This window comes from Oncorhynchus masou, chromosome 19 (genome assembly GCF_036934945.1).
Source record: "Oncorhynchus masou masou isolate Uvic2021 chromosome 19, UVic_Omas_1.1, whole genome shotgun sequence".
NCBI lineage: Eukaryota > Metazoa > Chordata > Actinopteri > Salmoniformes > Salmonidae > Oncorhynchus > Oncorhynchus masou.
This window is the reverse complement of record NC_088230.1, coordinates 14,157,023-14,180,396: the sequence shown is the minus strand read 5'-3', so window position 1 is coordinate 14,180,396 and position 23,374 is coordinate 14,157,023. Positions and strand designations below refer to the sequence as shown.

The following is a 23,374-nucleotide window of genomic DNA, read 5'->3' as shown; positions in this document are numbered from 1 at the left end:
CCGGTCTGTCTTTAATCCTGTGTTGGATTGTTCACCCTGTGTGTGTTGGGTTGACTGTGTTTTTTGTTCGCCGGAGAATAAACTGTCATATCACTATCTGCTCTCTGCGCCTGATTCCACCCACCTTGTTAAGACGTGACACTGTTGTTCTAGTCCAGCTCTGTCTGGCGAAGTTCTCTTTAAGACCGAAATATATTTGGATATTGACCAACAAAAAATTGATGAGCTGAAAAAAAAGATCCCAGAAACATTTCCATATGCACAAAAAACGTATTTCTTTAAAATGATTTGCACAAATTTCTTTACATCCCTGTTAGTGAGCATTTCCCCTTTGCCAAGATACTCCATCCACTTTACAGGTGTGACATTTCAAGAAGCTGATTAAACAGCATGATCATTACACAGGTGCACCTTGTGCTGGGGACAATAAAATGATATGCTAAACTGTGCAGTGCACAGATGTTTTCCACAGATGTTTTGAGGGAGTGTGCAATTGGCATACTGACTGCAGGAATTTCAACCAGAGCTGTTGACAGAGAATTGAACGTTAATTTCTCTACCATAAGCTGCCTCCAAAGTAATTTTAAAGAATTTGCAGTATGCCAAACCGGCCTCAGAACCGCAGACCACGTCTAACCACGCCAGCCCAGGACCTCCACATCCGGCTTCTTCCCCTGCGGGATTGTCTGAGACCAGCACCAGGACAGCTGATGAAACTGTGGGTTTGCACAACCGAAGAATTTCTGTCAGAAACCATCTCAGAGAAGCTCATCTGCATGCTCTTCGTCCTCACCAGGGTCTTGGCCTGACTGCAGTTCAGCATTGTAACCGACTTCAGTGGGCGAATTCTCACCTTCGATGGCCACTGGCAACGGAAGTGTGCTCTTCACGGATGAATCCCAGTTTCAACTGTACTAGGCAGTTGACAGACGGCCTGTATGGAGTGTTGTGGGCAAGCGATTTGCTGATGTCAATGTTGTGAACAGAGTGGCCCATGGTGGCGGTGGGGTTATGGTATGGGCAGGCATAAGCTATAGACAACGAACACAATTGCATTTTATTGATGGCAATTTGAATGCACAGAGATACCGTGACGAGATCCTGAGGCCCATTATCGTGCCATTCATCCGCTGGCATCACCTCATGTTTCAGCATGATAATGTACGGCCCCATTGTCGCTAGGATCTGTACACAATTCCTGGAAGATGAAAATGTCCCAGTTCTTCCATGGCCTGCATACTCACCAGACATGTCACCCATTGAGCATGTTTGAGATGCTCTGGATCGACGTGTACGACAGCGTGTTCCAGATCCCACCAATATCCAGCAACTTCACACAACCATTGAAAGGGAGTGGGACAATATTCCACAGGCCACAATCAACAGCCAGATCAACTCTATGCGAAGGAGATTGTTGTGCTGCATGAGGCAAATGGTAGTCACACCAGATACTGACTGGTTTTCTGATCCACCCCCTTACCTTTTTTAAGGTATCTGTGACCAACAGTATATCTGTATTCCCAGTCATGTGACATCATAGATTAGGGCCTAATGAATTTATTTCAATTGACTGATTTCCTTACATGAATTGTAACTCAGTAAAATCTTTGAAAGCATCACACATTAGCTAAGTAGCTCAGTTTGTGGAGGTAGTGGCAACAATATCAAACGTAATATATAATAATATATGCCATTTAGCAAACACTTTTATCCAGAGCTATTTAAAGTCTTGCGTGTATACATTCTAGGTGGTCCCAGGAATGAAACCCACATCGCCATGCTCTACCAAATGACCTACAGAGGACCACCCAAGTACCACCTTTGGACCAAACCAAAGACCATTAGCTTACTGGGTAACGATTGGTGAATCATTGGCATGAAGTAGCACCTCCCAGGCACTAGGAGTGCTGGTGAGCCGGTGGCAACCATTCATATTGGTGACAATTGAATATCAACAACTGAATATCAACGTTGCCCATCTGAGTGCCTAATCACAGAAGGCATGAGGGTGATTGGTTTCAATGCCAGTGCCATGTTGTTTGAAATAGGGGCTGTGACCATTGAGATCCTATATGTAATTATATGGCTGTGACTGTCTGTCTGCCCCGGGGCTTTGGGGTGGACAGTGGAAGAGCTGCACTGGGCGGAATACGCCCCCCAGTGGTCCCACTTGGCCATCCCAGAATCCCTTGCTGGGCTCTAGCTTCCTGGCTGAGACGGTTGCTCATCAAGCTGACAGGCCTCCAGCCCAGAGACTGAGTCACTGCCACAGGTGTGTGTGTGTGTGTGTGTGTGTGTGTGTGTGTGTGTGTGTGTGTGTGTGTGTGTGTGTGTGTGTGTGTGTGTGTGTGTGTGTGTGTGTGTGTCATCGGCCCAGTAAATAGAGGATGTTTGCTTCATATCAGGTAATATTCTCTTCAGTGGTTTATTTATTCCATTTATTTTCAATTCAGCCAATTCAGGAACTGAATTGAAATTGTAATACATTGAAATTCTAAAAGACTGAAACTATCCTCATTGAACATATAAATAGCTATTTTCAATGTGGGATTTCAAATAATCTTCTGAATTGACCGATTAAAAATGGAGTTTACCCGAACACAGTCACAAAGGTTATAGCGTAACATTAACAATGTTAGCTAAAAAACATTCTGAGAACATTGTCAAACAGTTTTGGTACCAGTGCCAAGTCAATGTGCAGGGGTATGAGGAAATTGAAGTAGATATGTACATATAGATAGGGGTAAAGTGACTAGGCAACAAGATAGATAAACAGTAGCAGCAGCTTGTGTGGAAGCGTGTGTGGCGAATGTGTGCCTGTGTGTATTTGTGAGTGAGTCCAGTGTGTGTGCATAGTCAAAAAGTGTTAGTGCAAAAAGGGTCAATGCAGACAGTCCGGCTAGCTATTTGGTTAACTATTTAGTAGTCTTATGGCTTGGGGGTAGAAGCTGTTCAGGAGCCTTTTGGTCCCAGACTTAGTGCTCCGGTATCGCCTGCTGGGTGGTAGAAGAGAGAACAGTCTATGACTTGGGTGGCTGGAGTCTTTAACAATTTTTAGGGCCTCCCTCTGACACCGCCTGGTATAGAGGTTCAGCCCCAGAGATGTACTGGGCTATACACACTACCCTCTGTAGTGCCTTGCGGTTGGATGCCGAGCAGTTGCCATACCAAGCGGCGATGCAGCCAGTCAAGATGCTCTCAATGGCGCAGCTGTATAACTTTTTTAGGATCTGAAGGTCCATGGCAAATATCTTCTGCTTCCTGGGGGGTTGTGTTTGGACCATGATAGCTCCTTAGCAATGTGGGCCTATCCACTACAGCACCATCGATGGCCCTCCTTTTACTGTAGTCGACGATAAGCTCCTTTGTCTTGCCCACGTTGAGGGAGAGGTTGTTGTCCTGGCATCTCACTGTCAAGTCTCTGACCTCCTCCCGATAGGCTGTCTCATCGTCATTGGTGATCTGGCTCACCGTCGTTGTGTCATCTGCAAACTTTATGATTGTGTTAGAGTCGTGCGCAGCCATGCAGTCGTGTGTGAACAGGGATTACAGGAGGGGACTAAGCACGCACCCCTGAGGGGCCCCTGTGTTGAGGGTCAGTGTGGCAGATGTGTTGTTGGCTACCCTCAGAAAAGATAACTCGTTGTGTGACTGTGGTTCCCACATAACGGGGGTTGGTATTGTCTCGTAGGTGGCTCATCCACATGCTCGCCTGCCAGCGTGCAGCAGCTTCAAAGGTCATCTCAGCACTCGCTGCTCCACAGCCAGCTAGCCTTCCCCAGTCCACACTCTCTTACTCATCACAGAGAGAATGAGAACAACTGGTTTGCGACTATCACCATCTCCACAATCCACCAACAGCAGCATAACATGAGCTGAGGCCATTTTCAACTCACATCAAAGACAGTGGTCCCCTCGGGACTAGGTTGGAGTTTTTCCTGGACCATCGATACAGTGTCAGATGTTTTGTCCTCCTGATAATGGTTAGAGTTAGGAATGGGAGTAGGGTAATCTGATCCGAGATCTGTGATTAGAGGTGACCTCAACCTGGAGCATCCTGTTGTCATGTAGCATAAATCGAATTTGTGGAATCACGGCCAGCTTTTCTCATTAATGTTAAAGAAAGTTCAAATGAGCAAAATGGCAAAGAACTGAGGCAAAGAACAGAGAGCTGCCTATACATGGTGGAGGGAGGAGTGTATGTGTGTCTGTACTGGATGAGCAAGGACACAGAAGAGGTCTATATTGAGAGAAATATTGCCGTCTAGGCGCCTACCAATGTAACCAATGAAAGCTTCCTGGGGTGCCGTGGTTGGCTGGGGCAGCAGGAGAGAGATCTACAGTCGATGGCTCAGTCAAATCCCTGGCCCACCTCTTAAATCCTCCTTTAATTAAAGTGGAAGTGCTGGAGCAGGTCCAGAGAGGGAGCCTGCATACCAGAAGGATACTCACACTGGTATCCTTTTAACCACAGATCTAGGATCATGTTCCCCCACCACCGATACTAACCGTAATCATTTGGGGGATTAAAATATTTATGACCCTGGATCAGTGGTTAGGTTAGGAGAAATTCTGACCTGCTTTCATGGAGTTTCAGGAATGAGGTGAACACCTACAGTACACTACCCTCATTACGCCAGACAGTTAGAACACCAGGATTTCCCCCATTCCATCCCTTATCTCCCATCTCCCATCCTATGAGGTAGGTAGCTGAGGCAGGTCACAGTGCCATCAGGGCTGTGACAGTCATGGAATTTTGGACGACGGTTGTTTGTCAGCAAAATGTCCGCTGTCACCATTATAGTCGTTTGAATAGCAAATGTATATATTTTTAAACAGTAACTGTATGTGCTGCTGTTGCTGCAGAGAGAGGGGGGCAGTTTTTCTACAACACCTTGCTGATACAAGGAACGACAGCGTTTCATCACGTTGTACAGAGTCTTGTCACAGCGGAAACGCGGACGTGCCATCTCTTTGAAAGACCGACCATCACAAATCAAATCTCATTTTTATTTGTCACATGATTGATAAACAACAGGTGTAGACTAACAGTGAAATGCTTACTTCTGGGCCGCCCTTCACAATGACACATAGAGAACAATAGAAAAATAATAACACAAGGAATGAGTAACGATAACTTGGCTATATGCAGTACACGTGGTACCAGTACCATCTTCAGTCAGCTGTTCCACAACACAAAATTCTAAAACTGGATAGTTTGGCATCCTCTCATATCTTCTTATGTCGTCTGTTAGATGTAAACCAGGCTTATTTACACTTTGCTGCTTTTGGGTAAAGTTTTTACGATTTGAATATGAAGTAGATTTTTTAAAATTACAGTCTTCATCTATATTCGTAGGCTACATGAATATGAAATTAGTGTGCCATCTGAGTGGCACACTTGTCCACACACACACACACACACACACACACACACACACACACACACACACACACACACACACACACACACACACACACACACACACACACACACACAGTAGGATTAATCAACAGATTGTAAACAAGTGGTTGACAAAGCCCTCACACTCATTCACATTATCAAGCTAATTAGCCTTAAATTAGCCAGCAGGTATGGGTACATAAAGAAATCATTTCACATTTCCAGGCCCCTTACATTCGCTTAACCTGTCCTCCATTCACTCACTTACCGACTGACTTATTTACTTTCTTACTTATTGACTGACTGATAAAATGTACCTTTGCCAATAACTGCCAATCTTCTAATGCCCCACATTACTAATGGGTGCTGAATAACCTGGATCTGAGCTCAAGATCAATCTGGGGGTCCCATCAACAAGATTGGCTGCTGGATAAATCTGAACTCGAGGAAGTGTGTGTGTTTGTGTGTGTCTGTGTGTGGTAGGTGCATATGCCGTGGGGGTGGTTAGGCACTTCTATATTCCTCTGGCTATAATGTATTAGTTATACGCATTATGACCGTTTGTATTATGAAGATGTGTTCTCAATGACTTGTTCAAAGATGAAATAAATAAGCAAATGGGTTCTGCGATCAGTTTAGAGGGAAGGAGCCCAATCAGACAACTACTTTAGATATGAACTTTAAAAGCTTATTTGGCTACAAATGGAACCAATGCTACCAATGCTATTACATGTTGCTGCACTTTTCTGTAGTTACTGTGCTTTTCAGTACTGCACTTATCAGCAGTAACTGGCAAATATAAATCAATAATACAGTGCTCTTTGTTACGAAAACAACTACGATGCTACATATTGCAAGAGCAACTTAGTGCTAAGTGCTACTAACAAGCTAGTGTGGCACAACAATATCCTGGTACTGGGTAATGGGTACTGTCTGACATGTTTTTCCCTTTATTTCAAATGACAGCTCTACGCTGAAGGCACAGAGATACTTGCTACCTTCCAAAAAGGCACCCTATACCTCCCTATGTGCCCTGGTCTAAATTAGTGCATTATAAAGGGAATAGGGTGCCATTTGGAATGCAGGCACTGTAGAAACAAGAGGCATCTAATGCCAACCGCAAACTAAACCCAGCACTATCAGAGATGGGTTACTTTTGTACACCTTAGGACTTATTATGCATTTATGTAACTTGGCCCGGGAGAGATGGAGAAGTTACTTTACACCTTGCTTTCAGCGGTGCTGCTATGAGAGACTTCTCATCATCAGTATGTACAGCTACATGGCACAGCCCACATCAGCTAACCACTTCAGTGTTGTGGGCGCCGCATGACAACATACAGGCCTGGACTAGTAAGCCACGTGGGCTCACTTCAGCAAACACTCCAGTGCCGAAATACTTCACGATCTAACTTACACAGTTGCGTAACGCCACGCAGATGCGGCATTTAAGTGTGACGGTGTTAGTGTGTTATCTCCGGCAAATGCTAATGCGAGACAATTCCACTTCTGATTTCGCAATCTTTCCCACTTTGCCGCAGGTGGAGAAAGGAAACAGTATCGTTCCTGTACACGTTCCTGAATAATTAAACAAGGAGAATGATAGGGGTGGGGGGTTGGATACAGCAATCGGCATGTTCCAAAAAGATTTTCTAATGTTCTGACCACGACAGTCGGCAGCACCTGATTGATTCGGCTCGGAGACAGCTGAGCCAAATGGCGCAACAACCCCCCCCCCCCCCAACACACACTCTCTCTCTCTCTCTCTCTCTCTCAAGGGGGTTTATTGGCATGGGAAACATGTGTTAACATTGCCAAAGCAAGTGGGGTAGATAATATGCAAAGGTGAAATAAAAATAAAAATCTCTCTCTCTCCGACTTCCTACATGAACCGGCTGCCTAATTACTCTTGACATGGTCTGAATTAGCATAAACAGGCATATGAACTCTACGCTAGCTAGCACACTCACTCGCAAAGCCCCTGCGGATTGATAGCCCGGCAGGCTCGATGGGCTCTCAGTCTTTCTCTCCCTCTCCCTCTCCCTCTCTCTTTATCTCTCTCCTCCCTCTCCTCTGTAACGTTGATTGGCAGGAGGGGGAGTCAAGCCGACAGGCCTCCAGGGAGGAAGCTGACACGTAAAGAATAGCCCTTGTCATATCAAAGCGGCGCGCGTCACACCGTTACTTACTCACACGCGCACTTCAAACCTCATCATGTCTCGTCATGGACGAATGGACGGGATTCAGTTTTTCGGATGGGTCCGAGACTAATTGAAAATGAACAAGGGCTGAATAGTCACCGGGCTTTTTTCAACAGCGGCTTTATTTAGCAAGGGTGAACAACAAACGCCCCAAGGAAAAGACGGGGGGATAAATAAAGATAGCCTACATATCTGTTCACGGAACATCATTCATCTTCAAATTGCTGGAAAGATGAGAGCGATTATACTTTTGTGATCCGTGTACTTTGAGATAAATCTTTGCTCGTTAAGGAAAAGAACACCCTGGATTGAATATGGCTGTCTATTTATAACCTCTAAATCTTCCCAACAGGATAGTTTGATAAACCCCTGTTATTTAAGTAAATTCCTAAGTAAAGTCCTTGATGAATTAAGGTTGCTCAGACACCCAATGGCCCAAATGCCCACTGTATGTATGAATAATGAATCCTTATAGATATGACGATTGTTGCAATGGCTCAGTGGGTTAGAGCATGCTGCTGGCAATACCAAAGGGGTATACTACGAATCTAGCTAGATGTACTCAGGCTTTTCTGAAATTATCCAGCTTCAGTTATCTTCACATTCCAGCTCGGGCTTCATCCATGTTACGAAGGTAGATTTTCGTTGTGTACCCGCCGCTTACCTGACCACTCGAGCCGGGCTTGTAATTGCGTGTTGGTGCCTCACTGCTTCCACTGAGCCGGGAAAGGGAGGTGGTGGGGGGGTTAGTGGGAGATGTGGTGGCCGCCACACGTTAGACCCACTCACGTTTGTTTGAGTTGGAGCGCTGCTGAGCTGAGGTTTCCCGTGGTCACCCAAGGGGATACACTCACTCTGCAGTCGATGGTTCTCTCAGACCTCGTGCATGACAAGGCATCAGCAAGCGGGGCCTCACTGTGCTGCACCGGCAAGTCACTTTGGATGTTAAAATTTACTGCAGCCTGAGCCAAACTTCAGTTTTAATCCTCAGTTTTTGGGGATGGCTGTAGGCTTGAATAAAATCAGGGCTAAGTAGACCAGGTCGCTGAACGTTTAAAACGCCTTTTTTGTTGTTGAAGCTAGTCTTTTTTTTTACGATTCTTTCTCTCCTTTAAATCTTTTATCACTCTCTCCCTCTCTGTACAGACAGGTGCAGGAGGCTTTGTTGGCCCCCTAACTTTCTCATGCATATTTGAGGCATTGATTTTTAGATATACTTATGTTCTTACCCCTAAAAAGCCTACTAGATTTTCTCACCAAAAAGCCCTCAAGTGGAATCTTCACAACAATACCATTCAGACCATATCATTCAACACACCCTCATTCCTAAATGCATCCACACAAGCTTAGTGAGAAGTCATACTTCTGTGGAGGAAGTGTTTTGAGATGGTCTCACAGAACCATGTTTGTTTATGTCACAAAGTAGCAAGGCCTCAAAATCCTAGGTCATGTCAACAGAGTAAATCTGAACGCCAGAAATGAATGTTTCCTTTTACTTACTTACCAGATAAATTGAATGAAAGACATGGTAGAGAGAGAAACATTTAGAGAGAAAGGGAGGATGATAAAAGCTCTCTTCTGACTGGAGCAGGGAACCAGACACACTATCAATAAAACAAACCCCAGCTTCTCCCTCACTTCTCACTGGCTTGTTTTTTTTTCGCTCCATCCATTGCCAAGGTTTAAACAAAAGCCTGGAACGAATAGCTTTCAAAAGCATTATAGCAGATTGATGGCGCAACCTTCACCGTGCCATACCCGCGAAGTATCACTGATCAATAGTCTCTCAGTGCATGAGGCCAGGCTAGCTAGAGGCTCAAAGACAGATCTAAGATATAAACTTCTAGATGGGATGGAGCTGCCAGGCTGTCACCGCTAACAGCCTCATACTTTACGGCCAGGCCCACAATTCAAACCCGAGAGGCCAGTTCTAGGAACATTTGAATTGCTTAAAGAAGGAAAGCAATTTGCTAATATGTTGACTGGCCAAAATATAGGTGCGTTCAATGCTATTCTATGGGTTTAGACCTTAGCTAATGTTGATGGTGATGGCTAGCATTGGTAGGAGTGGAGGAATCTCAGTGTTTACGCTGTGGGGCAAAGAACTTAGACTATGATCGTCTTTGGCCTATATCACAGACTGGGGAAAGGTGAATTCACTCCCCACAAGGAAACAGAGAGCCATGCTGTGGTCACACAGACAGTGCTGCTGGCTTCTGCTGGTTGACACCATCCTGCTCAGGTCCAGATTAGCATAAAATTGGGTATTTGGCATTTGAGCCTGAAAATACAGTATAGCATGCTAATAGGGTAACATTTACATTGTTTTTTGGGGGGGGTTAGAAAATGACCTAAGCAGTTGATGGAATTGGTTTGTTTAACAAATTCAAAGTGTGAATTGCAGTCTCTCGTTGCCCATATAGTGCTTTAGAAGTAATGAAACGAGTACATTTGTAATTTGGCTGAACTATACATTTAAGCTGCCCATAGACCATAGATAGTAGCATTTAGTATGCACAGCCACATTGACGCATAAGAATATATCTCATTCAGAACAAATGAGCATAGTCAAACAGGGGCCTTCTAGGCATCCAGGGGTGAGATTACTTATCCGTTTCGCCTGCCACAACGATCTGCTATTGGTGAGGCAGTGTAGTTTGTGACCACAGGCAGTTCACAGCTCCAGTTCACGAATCGTTCTCACTTACTCATTTTCAATGAGTTCAACTGATAATTTACTTAAAAATATAAACATTGGCAAATGTTTGATGTTTTCAAACTTCAAAAAGGGTTTGTAGTTGAGACTAACCCCCATCCCAACCCATCTGTTGTGTAGCTCCATCCAGCTATCACTTGAACTCTGAGTATGTGGTGGGTTGATTTGGGTGAGACAACCTCTGACCCCCGCAGAAAAGTATCAAGGCTGGAAGCACCTCACAAGTCATGTCACCTTTCAGGAAGTGATATCAATGCTCTACCTTACGGTAGTAGGCTAGTAGGCTATCAATCAAGGCCAGTCATCTAATTCCTGAGGGTGGAGTGAGCGGGGGCGGGATGTTACTTTGCAAACCAATCAGGCCAATGACAAAATCATCATATAGGAAAGTCCAATACTTACCAGTGAAGGCCAGAAGTCTGGGGGGTGGAGGAGGTGGGGGTGGGGGCGGCAGGGGAGGGTAGGGTCTACATTGGCATGCCAGCTGGCAGCTCTCACCCGCCCTCTCTGCCACGTTCCGCGCACATGAACTCTGGGGCTCTCCCTGAGTGAACTGCACAGCAGAAGGAGAGAGAGTGGGAGAGGGAGAGAGAAGGAGAGAGAATTCAAGCCAATTGGTAAGGCAACACCATAGTATAGCAGTGCTAATTTAACAAAAATAGTAATTAGTAAGTATTACGGAATTACCATATCACCATTTCATTCGTACGTAAAATGTAAGTAAATAGTAGCTAACAGGTGGACTGTTAAATTAAGGGTATCTATTGTCCTGGCTCATGTAGGACTGGATAGCGTGGATGGATTGGAGCAGGTTGAAACAGGGAGGAATCTCTTATGACGTTCAAGAATATGTATTTGGTGCCCTGGTTGGTGAGAATTCCACAAAATGCATACTTAAGATGGGTGCACTATAAAAGGTGCTTGGTGAAAGTCTACACACCCTTGCACTGTTTTCACATTTTTCTGCCTTAAAATGAAATTGAAAAAGGATTACAATTTATTTTCTCTATGTATCTACACAAACTGCTGCACATGTTTAATGTGAAAGTAAAATTATATAAATGTGTCTTAGTTAATAAAACATTTAAAACGAAGATGTCTTGATTGCATATGTCTTTCACTTGGTGAAAGCCCCTTCGGGCAGCCATTGCAGCTGTGTAAGATTTTACCAAATCTGCACAACTCTTATTAGGGAAACATATAATTATTGTTTTTGTCAAAACAAAAAACTCTCCTGCTGGTGGCAAGCATAGACATAAAACGATGCTGCCAACACAATACTTGAAAATACAGAGGGTTTCACAACATTTAATTCACTCCACATTTACTGGCCTGTATGACAAGGTGAAAAGAAGGAAGCCGGTGTTAAGGAATCCATTCCAAATCATCCATTATGTTTGCAACAAGGCCCTTCAGTAATACTGCAAGATAACATGACAAATAAATATTTGTTTTGTCTTAAATTCAAAACTTCAGGCTTGGGTCAAATCCAATACAACAAATCACAGATGTGTATCTTCAAGTATTGTTGTGACAGCGTCATGTTATGGGTATGCTTATTATGCAGGGACGGGGGAGTTTGTCAGGATCAAAGTAAATATGAAAGGAGCAAAACCAAAGCAAAAAGTTTCAGGAAAACTTGCCCCAGTCTTCTGAACACATAACCTAGTTTTATTTTTCAGCAGAACAATTACATACATTTAAATACCAAAGGCACACCAGAATGCCTTTTCAAGAGGTGTTGAGTGTTCTTGAGTGGCCTTGGCTTGAATCTGCTTCACAATCAGAGAAGAGGCTTGAATATTGCTGTCCATCAATGATTCCCAACTAAATTTACTGAGCTTGAGCAATTTTGACAAAACCAATGGATATATAGTATGTTTCCCTAAGTTGTAGAAAGTTGTGAATCTTATTCATGATGTTTCACAACTGTAATTGCTGGCAGAGGTGCTTCCAACAAGTTTTCTCTCTGTTGTGTGAAGATGTGCAATCAAGACATCTTTGGCATATTTTTATTAGTTAAGATACAGTACATTTCTATAATGTTTCTTTCACTTTGAAAATGTTGAGCAGGTTGTGTAGGTATGTATGAAAAGATTTTAGATACAGCTTCAAGGAAGCAAAATGTGAAAACTGTGCAATGGGTGTGTAGACTTTCACTAGGCAGTGTACACTAAAATGACATGATGCTAGCATACCAACTTGTTTACATTGGGCAGAGAGTTCCTGGAAATCTCACTATACTGCAACACAGCACCCAGTACTTGGGTCCTAACAACGCAGATCAGGGTACCCTAACACCAAGAACTTCGATTTCCACTTTTCTAATGAGTGAAAACGAGTCTAGGAAATAGGACAAAATGGGAGAGACTAGTGCCCTTTTCACACAGAGCCAAGCCGTGCAGAACTGAGCTATACTGTGCTTACCTGGTCGTATATCAGTGATTTGCAGTCAGGGTAGGCAGTACTTACCCAGTAATAATCTAATATGAAAAGCTGTTAAGAAAAATATATATATACAAAATTGTCATTATTTTTTGTTATCTACTGTTTTTTTCTCAACGATTATGGTGTTTTTTTGCTCAAAATCTTATCCTGGGATAACCTTTCCATGCATTCAAATCCATTCAATCGTTGACACGTGCGGCAGTTCATGACTCCAGTCACTGTTAATGGACAGGGTTAGCATATAGGCACCTATAGGCGTCGCTGCTTTGCGGCTTTGAATGTCAGAAGGTGAATTCACCAATTTGTAAGTCGCTCTGGATAAGAGCGTCTGCTAAATGACTTAAATGTAATGTAAATGTAACAGAGCTTGAAGTAGCTTCATTTGTTGCAGCCGAACAGTGAGCAGCTGAACCGTGAGTACTGGACTGTCCACTTGTCTAAAACATCATTACCAATTAATACTTTTTACCCAGACTTTTACACATCTTGGACATTTACAGTGCATTCGGAAAGTATTCAGACACCTTCACTTTTTCCACATTTTGTTACATTACAGCCGTATTCTAAAATTGTTCCTCATGAATCTACACATAATACCCCATATTGACAAAGCGAAAAACTGTTTTTTGGCAAATTTAGAAAACATTTAAAACAGTTGTAGAAACATCTCAAGGACGATCAATGGAAACAGGATACACCTCAGCTCAATTTCGAGTCTCATAGCAAAGGGTCCTAATACTTATGTAAATAAGAAATACTTATTTACATAAGTATTAGGACCTGAGCTGAGGAGTATCCTGTTTCCATTGATCGTCCTTGAGATGTTTCTACAACTTGATTGGAGTTCACCTGTGGTAAACTCAATAGATTGGACATGATTTGGAAAGGCACACACCTGTCTATATAAGGTCCCACAGTTGACAGTGCATGTCAGAGCCAAAAACCAAGCCAGGTGGTCGAAGGAATTGTCCGTAGACCTCTGAGACAGGATTGTTTCAAGCCACAGATCCGGGGAAGGGTACCAAAAAATGTCTGCAGCATTGAAGGTCCCCAAGAACAATCATTCTTAAATGGAGGAAGTTTGGAACCACCAAGACTCTTCCTAGAGCTGGTCGCCCAGCCAAACTGAGCAAATGGGGGAGAAGGGCCTTGGTCAGGGAGGTGACCAAGAACCCAATGGTAACTCTGACAGAGCTCTAGAGTTCCTCTGTGGATATGGGAGAACCTTCCAGAAGGACAACCATCTATGCAGCACTCCACCAATCAGGCCTTTATGGTAGAGTGGTGAGATGGAAGCCACTCCTCAGTAAAAGGCACATGACAGCTGCTTGGAGTTTGCCAAAAGGCACGTAAAGGACTCTCAGATCATGAGAACCCAGATTCTCTGGTCTGATGAAACCAAGATGGAACTCTTTGGCATGAATGCCAAGCATGTCTGGATGAAACCAGGCATCGCTCATCACCTGGTCAATTCCATCCCTACGGTGAAGCATGGTGGTGGCAGCCTCATGCTATGGGGACGTTTTTAAATGGCAGGGACTGGGAGACTAGTCCGGATGGAGGGAAAGATGAACAGAGAAAATTACAGAGAGATCCTTGATGAAAACCTGCTACTGAGTGCTCACCTTCCTACAGGACAACGATACTAGAACGTGAAAAAACAGTTTGGTACTGGAATTGTTGTTACTTTCGGTACTTCTGTCAAATGTGTCACACGTCGTCTACTGATTGAGAGAAGATCAAATCTGTCTATCAGCGCAGCTTACTCATTGCTTGCTTTAGCCTGCCATGAGGAACCACTGAACTCACTTGGAGTCTGGGCTGCATCACCATTTATGTCATGCAGCACAGAAGTTAACACACTTGAATAATCATCGAGATCATCTTTACTCAAGCCTGGAATGGACTCTGTGTGTGAATGACCTCATGGTCATGGTCATGTGTGTGAATGACCTTAAAGAGAAGGCGCACACTTATATAAAAGAAGAGATTGCTTCTTCTATGCAAATGATGTTGCTCAGAACAATAAAATAAGTCCCAAATGAAAGGTAAACAGATTGTTTTGCATCTGTCGACTCATGAAATCAGCCAAAACAAGCTCAAGAACTCAATACATGCAAACACTCCTATTCAATACGCATTCACCTGTATTGTGGATAGGCCTAGGCTACATCTTGATTCACCCAGTTTATCAATAGAGATTTACAATTCAAATCAATTATAAAGATTATGTTGTTATGTAGTTAGATTTGTATTAAAAACGTATTGTATAATTGATTAATTAATGCATACATAAAATAATTGAACTTAATGATATTGAACTGAAAAGATCTGTCAGGATCAGGTGCCATTCTGAGATTTTGGCTACTATGCCTTCTTTTTTTGCCATGGTATCATTTTCATATCATTTAGGTATCAGGTATCGTGATGGTATCGATTATCGTGCTACTAAACCTGGTATCGGTATCGAAGTCCAAATTTTGGTATAGTGTGAGCTGCGTGGGAGAACTGTGCTACCAGCTACTGTTTGTGTGTCTGTGACTTTTTATGTCAGTGTGACAATGAAACCAAAGGAGACCTTGGGGATGCATCTCCCACACGACCATGGGCCTTCAGTGTGCATGCAGAATAAAATAATGGACATGGGGTTCTGCTGTGACTTCCTCAACGCTATCACAGAGAGGTTCACCCTGAAGGACAGACAAATGGACTAAGGTACAGTAGGCTAAATGCATTTTTCTTAACAATTTGCGGGTTAGACTACTGTTGAATGAACATTAAAAATGACAACATCCCTTTGATACATTTGATTTATCAAGCTAGAATTTCATTTTGCTTAGAATTTCTATTTTTTAATTTAAACTGTATTTTTCGGTCATTTCAATTGTTGATATGGACATTTCATTATAACCTTTTATTACGTGTGTGGGTGTAATAATATGGTTGGTTGTAACTGTGGATGCTACATCGGTCTATGGCTGAGCTGAGTTGAGCAGTGTGTCATTTTGTTGGAAGATATGAAATATTCCACAATCTGTGGCTACGTTGGTATTTACATTTGGTGACTTACATTTTTTTTTCAGTTATTAGCCCATGTCACTCTGGTGGCGCTATCTGTTGTATGGTGACCTTGGGCTTCACCAGGGTTTATTTGTGAGTAAATCTGGCTTTGATAATAGCCAGTGCCTATCCTGCCACCGACCACACTGTACGTCACTGTCGTACATCAACCAAAAATGTATGCACTGGCATTGGATAAAAGCACCTGCTCAATAGCATTCTCTATACTTTTACATTATATTATAACCATAGTTGCTGGAACTGCACCATTTGAAAATAAAACAGAACAGTATGGTTTGCGTCGTCATGATAGTATGAAAAGGGTATAAGATACCAAAGGCTCCATCCAGTATCTGAGACAGACGGCACTATGTGAAAAGACCCTAAGTCAGACTCTGATGGCGTTTCATTAGTATCCATAGGGCCCACTGTAGGAGATCCCATCCTCAGTGCAAGGCAGCCATGTGGCCAGCTTTCCACCACAGATGAGACTCCCACCTGAACCCCAAGGCCTCACACTCTCTGTTACACACTCATGCACACATTCTCAATCCCTCACACACACACACATCTGCACACAGATATGCCCAGCAACCACCCAAATACTTAGTCCCACACACACATGCATGTATGCACAACATACACTCCATCACAGTTCACACACATCCACGCAGGAACACATACACACACACACACACACTCTCGCTCTTCACACACTAATGATCGAGAGAAGAGATTCCCACCCACTTACAAGAAGGGTAGGAGAGAAGAAAAAGGATAAGGGCTCGTCTAGGAGAATGCCCACCCCCACTCCCTCCCTCCCCCACCCCCCGGAGGTGAACCCTGACACTGCCTCCCCCAGCAGTGAGCCTGGTGGGCAGCCCCGTGGACGGGAAAGGAGAGCGGAGCGCTGGAGAGCTCAGGGGCTCTAGAGTAGAGATCTAGTGCATGGTGGGTAGCAAAGCTCTTTGCCTGGGACACTTCAAGCTGAAGCTCCCTCCTGCACCCACGCCTCTGAGTGAGCGCCTAGCATTAGCCACGCGCCCAGTTGAATGCAGCGTCTAAACGCATTAGCTCTCTCGCCACTGATCCAAATCCAAATACAATCGCCCGCACCCCTTCCCCCGCATTGTGCTTGTCATAACTGAACAGGAGCTAGGTATTCTACAAACGTGACCATTCCACTGAGTATCAAACTTGGATTGTCCTCGTAGATTATCCTTTATTAGTATGCTGAGTTTATGCCTAGGCATTAGCTCAGAGGCTAACAGGTCTCAAAGAATGTTACCTGTCACATAGTTTAGGAACACAGGATGCTGCTGAGGGGAGGACAGCTCATAATAATGTGAATGGCATGGCATCAAACACATGGAAACCATGTGTTTGATGTATTTGATACCATCCTGCCTACTCTTCTTCAGTCATTACCACGAGCCTATCCTCCCCAATTAAGGTGCCACCAACCTCCTGTGTTCAGGAACCACCTCTGTTACACACCCTACATAGCATGATAACAGAGAACTTGTGACAATGGTATAGTGTGTATGCGTGTCTGAGAGAGAGAGAGAGAGAGAGAGAGAGAGAGAGAGAGAGAGAGAGAGGCAATTAAATAATAATTAACACATGGCTCAATGGCCAACTTGGTCAAGTATACATAAGCATATTTTGTCAGGTCCGGCAACCCCTCTCTACAGTGCCTATACCCTCTCTCACCCACCCACTCCCTTTCTCACAAACACCAAACACAGGCACTAACTCAAGAATGCATGCACCCTAATTTACACATGTTATGCATACACATTTCCAATTTACTCAGTGAGACAGTGGAGTTGCATCATCAATCAACTGACATTAATTACTTCCAGATTATCAACTCCAAAAATTGGTACCATGATAAGTGGCAGTCAACTGTAAAGGGACTATACTTTAACCACTGATGCAGAGTATCTTGTCAGTACAATGTACCCACTCATTTCATGGTGCATGAACCGATAACTTGGCAATTTACCATCATTATTCCCATTACACAAACCCCCTTCCCAACATCACATAGACAACGCTTAGTGGTATAAGAATGGTGCGTAAACTAGTATGGTGTGCTACAATAGAAAACGTAATTAACCCACCTGGAAAAAAAGTAAAAACGACGTTAGAAAGCTGTGACCAAAAACAAAATGCGAAAAACCTAAAATGAGCGGCAATATCTCTCGGACAAGCATTCCTCCTTCGCTCTCACAGCCCTCGTGTAAAGGAAACAAGCATGAGACGCATAACACTCGTCTATTTTCAAGAACTTAATCCAATGTCGACTCGACAACGAAATCTCTGTTGGACGTTTCCAAAAAGTGATTCTGCCACATTCTTGTCCTGTTTTCACAATTGTTGGTGGCATGAGAGAGCTTGAACAACCATCCGTCCTGCATCCACAAACCTAGTTAATTTAATTAGGCCTTTCTAGAAAGTTGGAATCACCGCGCAAATGTGCAGCGCTTTTTGGTTGGTATCCACAGCTGAAAAGTCCAAAGTTCTCCCATATAAAATCAGCGGGCCGTGATGTTTTAGTTGGTAGTCGCAGTTTGGGAGTCATCCCTGCCCTTGCATTTAACTCGAATGACGGCCAGGGATGAGCCACGAAAGTTAGACATGCTGAGAATAAGCGCACACCGCCTATCCCTATAATTTATAATTCCGTGTACATGTGTACTGAATGAGCTACACGGCTCTTGGTAATATGTCTTGGTTTATTGAGGCAAAAATTGCGGAGGCATCTTCAGAAGCCTGAGAGTTAACATTGCCTGTACACATAGGCTACACTTGGGTTGAAGCGCATTAGGAAAAATACGTGCAACATTAGTCCCGCGCGAAATTCGGTGGTGAAAAAGCAACAATTCTGCCTATAACGGCTCTAATGCATTATCATCAAATCAATGCCATTCACTCTCTGCAAAGTGTCACTGAACATGTTAAAAAATAACTGTGTAGAGAAGAGCGACGGTGCGCGAGTATCAATATCAACTCCGCCCGTAATGATGGGCATCAACAATTGCTTGGGTAAGTCACAGCGTAATTTCAGTCAGTAAACACACACACACATTCAGCGATTTGAGCGAAACAGACAGATATGGTAAATGAAGAATATACTGTAAGACCGCGTTGGGGGAGTGAGAGAGATCTGTGTGTGTGTGTGTGCGTGTGTGCGTGCGTGCGTGCGTGTGTGTGTGGGTGTGTGTGTGTGAGAGAGAGAGAGAGAGAGAGAGAGAGAGAGAGAGAGAGACAGACAGACATTTCTCATGTCTCTATATAGGGTTGTATCGGTTTTCTGCAGTTAGTGTGAGATGTGCATGCTCATTACATTTGCTCTTGTTTGGAATATTTATTTCGATGCATATAGTGTGTCAGGATAATGTCAATGTATATTTGGTGCATCCTAGGAGCAGGCACAATTCATTTGAATAATCATTATTCTGGATTCAATTCATGATGAAAGTCCTGTGTGCATTACCATGTCTTGTATAGTTCTGTAAATACATAACTTGATAAGAGCAGAGAAGAAAAAAAGAATCACCTCCACACTCTCCCATTACGAACAAGGCATGCTGACTGTCGACTGAGGTTTATTTATGTGTATTGTTAATTGCTGGTAATGCAAGTGTAGTGGAATTGCTAAGAAGGGGAGAATGCGCCACTCCAAAGTTCATGCAAGACAGACCTGTTTTATTTATTTTTATTTAACCTTTATTTAACTAGGCAACCTTTATTTAACTTCTGTAACTACTAACTAGCACTAGGCCTATCCGTTGAAACAAGGTTGGATATGTTTCCACTTGACAGTGCAGATATATTCATTCAATATGTATGTATTTATATTGGTTGGTTCAAGTCATGACATGCACGTGATTGGTCATGTTCTGAAATAGTGCATTCTATTTACGTATTTACAATGGGTATGAGTTCACCATGTACATTTCCAGATAGATAGATAGATAGATAGATAGATAGATAGATAGATAGATAGATAGATAGATAGATAGATAGATAGATAATGGCGGCTTCCTGGGATGTCCTTTTGTATGTTATTGCAAGTTAGCTAGCCTGCTCTAATAGTATGTTATTGCTGTAAGAGCGAGTTAGCTAGCATGTTCTAATTGTACTGGCCGCATTAGCTCCATGCTAATTCACAGTTATTTCCATGCTAACAGAGGAATCTACAGCCATACTGTTGTCCTGCACATCTAATGTGCTTCCTTGTGTCTATCGTCAGGTACTTACATTTATTTTATACTATTTTGTCATTGTTTTGATGTTTGATTACAAAATACAGAGTCTGATATTGACATGCAAGTGACGAATCACAAATCTACAGCCATCAAAGTACTGTTGTCTGGCACATTTAATGTGGTTCCTTCTACTGTCAGAATAAACACCAATCAACTGGGATCGCATGCGGGGCAGTTCTTTATTTAAAAACACAACGCAAGAGAGTTACGAAGTACGATCACATCTGCTACACTGGTCCGAGACCTGTGTTCTTGTCTTTGTGGGATATCTGTTACACTTTGGTGTGTTTAAAACCCTACAATAAAACACAGATAAACGATATACTGTTCTTACACATGTCAAACTGTGCGACCATCACATCACAAATTGTCTGGCATTACAGTGTGGTTACTACATGATATGGCCCTACAACTCACGTTACACACACTTCACATACTGGCTTGCTCCACTTGTAGGCACACCTAACTTGTTAAAAACAAGTGAGTCCAGGACAGGGTGTAGCCAACGAGTACCCTTGATGAGACTCTCACACTCAGAGAAGTTCATCATTCATATTGATGGTGGTAATAACAAACCATTCAGATAGTATTCACAATTTGTTACATCAATGTATACTTTCAGAATTAGTGGCCCAGCATTTGAATTGAAAGTGTCCATACTATATTTTGAAGTGGTGTTAGTCTATAGGGCTCCTAGTGTCTCATTAGTGTAGTATAAGCTGTTGCCAGGAGAGGCGCTGTGGCTTTTCATCACTCTAAGGTGGCGCATGTTCCCCAACGTCCTCGTATGCCACAGATAATCTCCTGGAGCTGCCACAGCTGCAGGCCTGCAGCCATGAGCTAATTAAAGTATACACTTGCCAGCCCAAAGTATACACTTGCACACTCTCTATTTAGAAACGGTGGATATTCCCTTCAGCCAATGCTTACACCAATCTTATGCTTTAAAACCCTCCATATACACCACACCATTTTTTTTAAACAATGAGCCTTATCCCACTCTAGTAGTAAGTTGAGGTGAAGGGTCACTCACCGTCATTAGCCAATGGCATCCATGACGTAACGTTATGTTAGATCAGTGCTCAAAAGGAATACACGAGAAAGGATACACGAGAAAAACAAGTGGTCCATAAGTTACGATATCGGCTAACGATAAAAGTGCCAGCCATTTCTTTCTCGCTCTCGAATGGAATATTCATGGATTTAGTTAGCCAGAGAGATTTATCATAAGAAGGAGACCTCCCCCCATACATATTGCTGCCAAGGCACAGCGGCAGCGAGCTAATGTAGACAGCTGAAGTTTTACTGCACCGGGCAGGGCTGCAACCTGTTCCCCCTTTTATTTGAATTAGTCAGAGGCGCCCTTCAATGTGATTATCCCAGACGAGGTCTCCCCATTAGATAGCAGTGGCGGTAAATCCTCTCAGGAAGACATATTATATAAATGCATTGGCCTTGTTCTATGGTCCGAGCAGTGAAAGCTGTCTACACACACACCTAAAAGAAAAACATCTTGGGAATTGGTTGTTTCTGCTATCATTAAGGGATGGATTTACAATGGCTCCATGAGAAATTCACTTGCACCGGCTGCTCTGCTGGACAGAGTTGTCGAGACTATAGCCCCAAGCTTAGACTCAGACTGAAGCAGTGGGGACAAATCATTTAGCACTATTCCCAAACTTGCCAAGGCTGGTCTAAGTGAGAAAGTTATTTTTGTTGTTGTTGGTTTCTGCTCTCTTCAAATGTAAAGCGTCAAAGACACTAGACAACCTGCTTTGCTTTGCTTGGATCCTCCCCCCGGTGGAAGAATAAAGGGGAAGCTGCTGACCTTCATCAAGGCGAATGAGGGCCTGCCATTAGTGATAGGCAAGAGGCCGAGTCAATGCCATTTCATTAGGGGAGGCATGGGGGGACTCCGGGGGAGATTAAAAGCTGGCAGTCGAGGAGGGAGACGTAGAGGAGATGGGCAGCTTGGCGCTGCTCAAACGCTGCCAGGAACCCAAGACAAGCTTGGGTCTGCATCGAGGGCCCTTTTTTCTCAAGCTCTTCCTCCCACATTCCCTCCCTCTGTCTGGGGTGCTGACCCAGCTGAAAAAGTGTCATAATCTGATTGTACATTGAAACTGCAATATCTAACTTTTTGGGCAAGCTGACCAAATTCACATAGAATTTGTCATTCTCATTGAAAGCAAGTTCAATATGCGGTAGATCTGTTCTATGTTCGCTATTTATAAGCTTCCCGTTTATAAGTTTTGTTTTGCATCTTTCATTTACGGTTTTGTACACCAGATTCAAACAGCTGAAAATATCATATTTTTGGTTATGGAAAATATAGTTCACAGTAGTTTAGAAGGTACAATGATTCTCTACACAATGACTGCTTGTTTTGTCACATAAACTGAAATTAGGCGAAAATTTTAGCAACCAGGAAATGGCAGAGCGATTTCTGCATATTGCACCTTTAAGGTAGATTTGACCTACAGTTCATTCAATTGAGTAGAGATCATTAGGCCATGGCTCAATTACGATTGGCGTCTCTTTTCCTCTCATTCCTTCCTCCACCTCTCTCTCTCTCTCTCTCTCTCTCTCCTGCTTGTCAATGTTGATACTTTATCTCCCTCTCTCTCCTTAAAATGTCCCTTGACATCCCTTGGAAGGTACGAGTTAAGTTTCCTCCGAAACCGATGATGGCGCAGAGGGTGACTCTAGCTGATACAGATGACGGTGGGGAGAACTGTATGGCACCAATTAAGTATATGCGTGCCACGGCATTGGCGCCATCCTTATAGCTATAAAGCTGTCGGACAGACCTTTTAAATGTCTCCTCAGGTCTGTTTTATGAGAGAGAAGTCCAAATGAAATCATTGCCGTAACTCCTGTGATGACTGTCCTGAGACCATAACCGTCAACCATGTTTACAGACAGTAAATATATCATTTTAATGACACTGATAATGCCAAAATGATGAGGTGAGAGAGAGAAGTGGATTTAAGGCGATTAAATATTTTTCACCGTCTCAATTGCTCCCCAGTGACATCATTAGCTGTAAATGAGGTCTGGTCGACCAAGATGTCTTTTAGTACACTATGGAGACGTGGTTTGTCTTACGTTATAATAACGTTAGGAGATATTTTCACATGACAACCTTCAGTCTGACCTCTTTCACTGGACACTACTGTGGATATTACTGTGAGCTGACTCATCTGCCGTGACTACATTACAGGAGAAGTTTCAATAGAGTAGTGTTGTCCAGATGTACTACTTGCCT

The 23,374-nt window shown here is 43.3% G+C and overlaps 1 protein-coding gene across 1 annotated transcript in view; it reads right to left on the bottom strand.

Annotated features, from left to right (window-relative positions):
- The window catches only part of prima1 (proline rich membrane anchor 1), a 77,269-nt gene extending 59,123 nt beyond the window's left edge, over positions 1 to 18,146 (bottom strand). Inside the window, exons 1-2 of the mRNA XM_064924613.1 lie at positions 17,956 to 18,146; positions 10,724 to 10,874 (exon numbers count right to left, since the gene is read on the bottom strand). Of these exons, the coding sequence (XP_064780685.1) occupies positions 10,724 to 10,874; positions 17,956 to 18,048 (244 nt within the window). The 5' untranslated portion in view covers positions 18,049 to 18,146. The remainder of the gene's footprint in view (positions 1 to 10,723; positions 10,875 to 17,955) is intronic.
- Between the last annotated feature and the right edge of the window lie 5,228 nt (positions 18,147 to 23,374).